We start from the raw sequence: 7,291 nt of genomic DNA, 5'->3' as shown, positions 1-7,291 counted from the left end.
GGGGGGAGTAGGGAGGTAGAAAGGGAGGGAATTTTCTTTCATTAAACACACGTTCGAATTAATTTTTTGTTTGTTTATGTTTCAGTGGAGGGAAACATGGTGATAGGAAGAGGATGTTCCGCTCCACGAATGGAAAATTTCGATCCTTGTTATGCCGTTAAATTAATAACATCAAAAGATATTATATTGAAATCATGTTCACTTTGCGACACAGACGGATGTAATAAAGGAATAAAAAAAAATATTTCAAAATATTTAATTCTTATCCTAACGATCATATCAATTTTTATCAAGTTAACGTGAAAAATTTGTCGGAAAATGGGAGTAAAGAAGAAAACAGGGGGGGAAAACTGTCGGAATTTGAAATAAAATAAAATTTTCTTCATTTATTTATTTATTTAATTTTTAACGTCAGGAAAAACTTTTTTCTTTTTTTTTTTACGTCATACTACATAATGTGAGAAGGGATGGTGGTGGTGGTGGTGCTGATGGGGGTGGTGGTGGTGGTGGTGGTAGTAAAGCACACGATATCCTTTACTTTTATATCGATTTTTTTTTTTTTTTTTGATAAAAGGATTGCATGCAACATTAAAAGAAGCCATTTTTGTTTTATTCTCAATAAAAATTTAAATAATTACACTTTAGTAGAGTTTTAAAAAAAAATTTTTTTCCAATAGATAAAAATAAAACTTTTTGTTTTTTTTTTTTTTTTACATAATAAAATTTAATGTTTGTTTTTAATATCGACGAACATGTAAATATATTTATTAAAAAATAAATTTTTTTTTTATGTACCTTTAAATAAATAATTATATGAGTAAAAGTCATTCATGTCAACTACACTAGTCATTAAAAAAACTTTTTTTTTAAATTTCTTTATAACTTTTATTATTATTATTATTATTATTATTATTAATATTATTTAGTTTATTAAATTATTTTATTATTTAAGTTTATTCTTCTCAAAGTACAATAATAACACCAAAGATTATTATTATTATTTCTATTAAAAATTTGTATTCTTTATTTATAAAAATAAATAATAAAAAAATAATAATGATTTTTTCTTTTTATTAGTGATAATTATTACTTTTATTATTATTATTATTATTATGCTTTATGAGTAATTAATTAATTTTATAATAATAATAATAATATAGTTTTCTTTTTGTTATAAAATTTTATATTGATGCAAACACATGCACGCAAATATATAATAATAATAATAATAAAAATTTAAAGGATTTTTAGTGGGGAGGGGGTGTAAGAGAGGGAGAGGGAGGGGATGATATAAATTAATGAGAATTGAAAATTTTGTTTTTTTTATTAATATTCGGGTTAATTAACAATAATATTGATTTTATATATTTTTAAATGTTTAAAAAATGTTTTAATTAATTTAATTATATTGATCTTATAATATGAAGATTTTCCATAGATTTATCCTTTTCGGGGATAATAAATTATTCCTGTTTTTTTTTTTTTGTCAACATTAAATTATGTGCCCTTTAAAAAAAAGAAAAAAAAATTATAAATGTTTTGTTTTTAATAAAAATAATATAAATTATGAACAATAATTTAATTTGGCAAATAATTTTATTAAATATAATAATTTTGTAGGCTTTTAAACATTTATCGAGCACTTAAATAATTGTTTAATTATTAATTAATAATAATTTTAATTGAATTTTGTATTTGTTCATACAATTTTTTATTTATTAAATTCATTTAAATAAAATAATTGTTTTTAATTAATTTTAAGCAAGTTTCTATGCTTTTTATTTAAAAAATAAAATATATTTATAATTTATTATATATTTATTCGTTTTATTTCGTTAAAATAATTTTTTTTTATAACATAATTATAAATAAATGAAAATAGAAAAAAGAAAAACAATTGTAAATATGATAAATATTCCATAGAGTAAATAAAAAGTAAACCACCGCTAAGTAAAATTAGCCATCGATGTGTGAGTTTTCTCATGCCACGACATTTAACGGAACGTTGAAAACATTGTTGTGTGTAATTCGCAAGCAGAGTGTTTTAGTGTTAATCATTTGGATTTATAAAGATTTTTCTCAGGTAAATAACTTTTAAATTAAACTTTTTTTTACGTTATTATTGTCTCGATTCTATATACTCGCCATATTGTGTTTTATTTTTAAACGATTGATTATTTAAATGAGAAAATGACAAGGTAAAATTATTAACATCGGTTGGTAACGATTTGAATTTGATACATGTGAGTGTATTTTATAAAATGATTGCATAACGAATTTGATTGAATTTTACAAGAGTTAATTACTTGTTTGATTAACGCCTTATTTAAATAGTAAACGATTTTGCTAATTTGATTGAATTCAATATTCAGTAGCCATGTGTCTCATGTATAACACAAATCCAAGAATGATTTGAAAAAATCAAATTAAAATTTTTGTTGTTGAATAATAATTTCTTATTTTTATTAATTAAATTTGGTTGTTGTTATTATTATTATTAATAATTTAGGAAACTGATACAGATTAACTTTTAATAACTAATACAAGTAACAGTTAACCATGAACTGATTGGTTTTTAGGGTTTCATTATATTATTATGTATTCAAAACAAATTTAGTATAAAATTATTCACTTATAAAACAATAAAATATAATAATCATAATATATCATAATAATAATGATAATTGACATCATAAACATGTGTTTGTTTTGTTATATTATTTTTCTGAAGTTATTAAGTCAATAGTTATTTGGATTAAATTTTATTTTAATATTTTTTATCCTAAAAAAAAAAAAAAAAAAAAAAAAAAAAGGAGACAATAAATCAAAATAAGGAAATTTATTTGGCACAACAAATAAAAACTTTTACTACTTGATGATAGATGTAAGGAGGGGGGGGGGAAATTTGCTAACTGTGATGATAATAATAAAAATTGTTAAATAAAAAATAAAGACGCCAGAAAGGCGGAGAACAATGACTGGCGCCATTTTGCTGGAGAAAAAAAAATTTAAGTTTTAGCTTTTCCTAATTTTTTTTTTTATGTTTTTTTTTTTTTTTTTGTGACAAACATTTAAGATGGTTTTTGTTGTTTGATAACAAAAAAAGAGGGAAAAATAATCGAATTTAATGTTTTTTTTTCTAGAACAAACACACTACTGACCTAAAAAAAAAAAATTATTTATTAGTTTTTTATCGATTTTATTTATTTTGTTTATATGCCAAATCGTTTTGATAATTTTATTAATTATTACAAAAGATTTACGTATTATTATTATTATTATTTATGTAGACGATCGGTTATTAATTACACTCCAATAATTTAATTAAAATATATAAAATACATTAATTAAATAATTAATATATAAAAAATTATTAAAACGTGACTAATATCGTATCGTATCGATTATCGAGTTCGATATTTTTATTAATTTTATCGATTTTGTACAATATTCGATTTTTTGCAGTAAGTAGTAGTAGTAGTAGTGGAAAAAAAAATTTTTTTAAAATAAAGTTTCAAGTATTTTTAGAAACAATAAAAAAAAAAAAAAAAAAAATGGCGACGTAAAAACGAATCGAAAATTAAAAAAATGACCGTCACGGTTGAAAAATTATAAATAATATTAAACAGGACAAACGCATAGAGAATTTGTAAATTATTATTATTATGTGTGTGTGTGTGTGTGGGTGTGCGTGTATCGATTGATAGAAAATTAAATTGTTGTTATCGTTCGAGTATATATTTAGGTCGATAATTTTAAAAACAGGTACAGAATTACAGGATTTCAAATATCGTACCTATGTGATATTTCCTTTGGTTTTCAAGTCAACACACGCACACGCACACAAGGACTCGATAATATTTTTAATCAGGTTGAATAACTTTTATTTCGTTTATTGAATTTTTCATAATAATAATAATAATATTATTTTTGCGAATGAGTTGGAAGGGGAGGAGGGGAGGGGAGGGGAGGGGAAATAACGAATATAATTTGTTGTTGTTGTTGTTGTTGGGATTTTAAGAGTTGCCATCTATATGGTGACGCCTATAAGTCGATTTCTGTGTTCATCATTTCAGTAACGCGATTTCAACCTTAACTGATGCACGTATAAATTTTACAATCGTCGTCGTTTATTTTATTTTTAATTTTTCTTTAATAATTTTCGTTAATTTATTTAAATAAATAAATAAATATTATTTAATAACAAAAAAAAAAATGAATACGAAGGGAACCGTTTTCTTTTGGTTATTTTGTGCATTTTTTGCTACTTTTATCGGAGCGGGTAAGATATGGGAAATTTCTTTTATTTTCATTATTTTCATTATTATTATTATCGTTAATAATTTTTTGAAATTCGCGCGTAATTATTTACTTATTAATTTATTTATTTATTAGTTTTTATTGTAAAAAAAAAACTGTTTGCAAAACGTTTTCTACGAGTTGTTGTTAGTTGTTTGAAATTTTCTTTTTTTTTATATAAATTTTTGTCGGTAAATTTTAATTATTATTATTATTATTATTATTATCATTATTGAATTTATTTTTAATAATACATAAATAAAATGATAATAGAAGATACATAAACGTGAGTTTTTTTAATTATCGAATAACCTATTAATTAAAAAAATTACGTCATTATAAGGAGATGATTTTTAGTTTTTTTTTTAGCTTTTCTTAGTTTTCGAAAAAAATGGGGTTAAATTAATTGATGACGTCATATAAATTTAATTTAATTTAATTTAAAAAAAAAAAACTTTTCCTGTTTTTAATGAAATCGTAGTAATGGGCAGGAAAGAAAAAAAAAATTTTTTTTTAAGTTACTTTTTGCGGCGGTCATTTTGTTAAAAGAGTCGACATAACGAAACGTCGAATTTTGTCGTTTCCGTTTCGCAAGTATCATTATTATTATTATTATCGTCTTTTTTGTAATTTTTTCGACAAACAAACAAACACCTTGCCAACCTTGAAAAAGGAAATACAAAAAAAAAAAAAAAAATGTTTAACAATTTTTTAAGAAAATGATTTGTTCAAATTTTACCTTCCCACTTCGAGTTAACGAGATCGTTAAAAATCTTTTTTTTTTTTTTTTTTTTTTTTTTTTCTCGTTTGTTTGTCGTTTGTTATTCGTCAATAACAACAAGACAAATTGTTTGTCGAATTTGAAATTTAATTCGAATAGGATTTATTGTAAATATAATCACTTGATGTCTTATTTATTTATTTATCTAATTTTAATTTCGAAACATTTTTACGATTAAAAAAAAATTTATTAACTAACGGTTTGTATTTAAGAAAACAACAACAAACAACAACGCGTTTGTTTTCTACACACAAACACACACAATCTCCTATCGTTCATACGTTTAATAAAACGCAACAACAACAAACAGGTTTTTTTTTATTATTAAATATGAGATTTCATTTAAGGTATGCAATAATAAATAATGTCCGCCTACAAAATGAACTGAATGACCCAACAACCTAATGGTAGCCTTTATTACGTAATTTTTTTTCTTTTTTTTTTTATTACTTGTTTGTTTGTTAAAAAAAGATGATGATGTCATTAAACGTTTCTATAATTAAAATAAGATTTTATTATTTTTGTGTAATATATACATACATACGAATCGTTTGTCGATGTGTTTGTTTTAATTCGTTTGTTTGTTTGTCATGTTTAAAAAAAAAAATTTCAAGCTATGATCTCAGAGATGAGGAATAGGGGGAGGAGGAGGAGGAAAATGTATAATTTTTTTTTAATGGCGCATAATTTAAATAATAAATAAATAAATTTATTTATTTATAAATAAAAAAAATGAGTCAATTTATTACGTAATACATTAATAATAATATTTTTTTTTTAAATAATCGTTTGTTTGAACTTTGTTGTTGCTGTTGTTGTTGTTTTTGTTGGGATCGTCATAATAATTATTTAAATATATATTTTGACAAGTGAAAATTTTTAAAAATTATTTCGAAGCGGTTTATTTACATTAAAATAAATAACTAAATAATTTTATACATGAAAATCGTGTCCTCGAGTGAAAAAAAAAAAAGTGAAATCGCAAATTTAAAAAAAAAAAAAAAAAATTTAGCTCGAGGTAAAAACGTGATGTAAAATTTTTATTTTTTATTTTTATTTTTGTTGCAAAACTATTAGGAATGGTAATAAAAAAAAAAGAAATAATAATAATGATAAAAAAGAGAGAGAGAGAGAGAGAGAGAAATAAAACGCATATATACGCATACAAATTCTCACGACATGAATTTTTTTTTTTTTGGGAAAGACGTTTAAAAGACAAATAACGCATGCAATGGCGTGCAAAGTTTAAAATAATAATAATAATAAAATAGATTCATTTTGTATATAAATATTTCAGGTTCTGCTTTAAGATGTTATCAATGCACGTCAAGAAGAGAGCCGAGATGTGCGGATCCTATATCAAGAGAAATGTATCCGACAGAATGTACAAGAGAATCAGTGAGTAACACGTTGAGCGAAATAACATATGCAGTCAGGGGAAGTCCCGGACTTTCCGATTCATTTTACGGCAGCACGTTTAGCTGCGTGAAAATAAATAGTCTGTGTGAGTACATATAAATATTTTCTTCTGCTTTTTTTTTCAAAGTGAAAGTTTCATCTATAAACAAAAAGAAAAGTAGGTTTTAAACGTAATAATAAAACTCGTATTTAACGAGGTTGGTATTGGTAGGCGTAAACCTTTTGGCAAAATTTTCTAAAACCACGTCGAGCCGCCCCGAAACAATTAAAAAAAAAAAAAAAATTTTCCATTTTCCCTTTCGGAATAATCGTCGGGATGTAACGGTTTAATAACGTACGTATAATTAATTAATAGGTTCTTTGTTATCATCAAACATTCAATAAAAATTTCCCACAATTTCCCCTTTTTTGTTTTTCCACATTTTCCCGGGGAAAAAAAGACAAATTGAAAGGAAACGAACGGGGAAAAAGACACACACACAACATATTCGTCCTTGACGTTCTTAATTATGTTTTGTTTTGTTTTTAAATTATCGGTTATTAAACATAATTTGGTGGGTAACATTAACAAAAAAAAAAGTATTGGAAAAACATCAACGAGTCCCCCATCTCCCCTTGACCCTCACCCCCATCCCCCCACTCTACGAATAATTAATTTAATAGGGTTAAGGTCGTGTAGAAATTATTAAATTATTACTTATTATTATTATTATTACGTAATTATAATATATAAATATTTATTATTATTTTTTATCACGTGTGTTTGTGCACGTGCACGAGCATACGCAAAAA

The 7,291-nt window shown here is 23.7% G+C and overlaps 1 protein-coding gene across 1 annotated transcript in view; it reads left to right on the top strand.

Moving 5' to 3' along the window:
* Phum_PHUM472000 (uncharacterized protein) overlaps positions 1-303 on the top strand; it is a gene marked incomplete at both ends in the record, with an annotated part of 2,446 nt that extends 2,143 nt beyond the window's left edge. Inside the window, one exon of the mRNA XM_002430239.1 lies at positions 86-303. Coding sequence (XP_002430284.1) covers positions 86-303 — 218 coding nt within the window. The remainder of the gene's footprint in view (positions 1-85) is intronic.
* Positions 304-7,291: the final 6,988 nt, after the last annotated feature.

The sequence above is a fragment of the Pediculus humanus genome, genomic scaffold (genome assembly GCF_000006295.1).
Source record: "Pediculus humanus corporis 1103172108252 genomic scaffold, whole genome shotgun sequence".
NCBI lineage: Eukaryota > Metazoa > Arthropoda > Insecta > Psocodea > Pediculidae > Pediculus > Pediculus humanus.
This window is presented reverse-complemented; position numbering and strand designations above follow the sequence as displayed.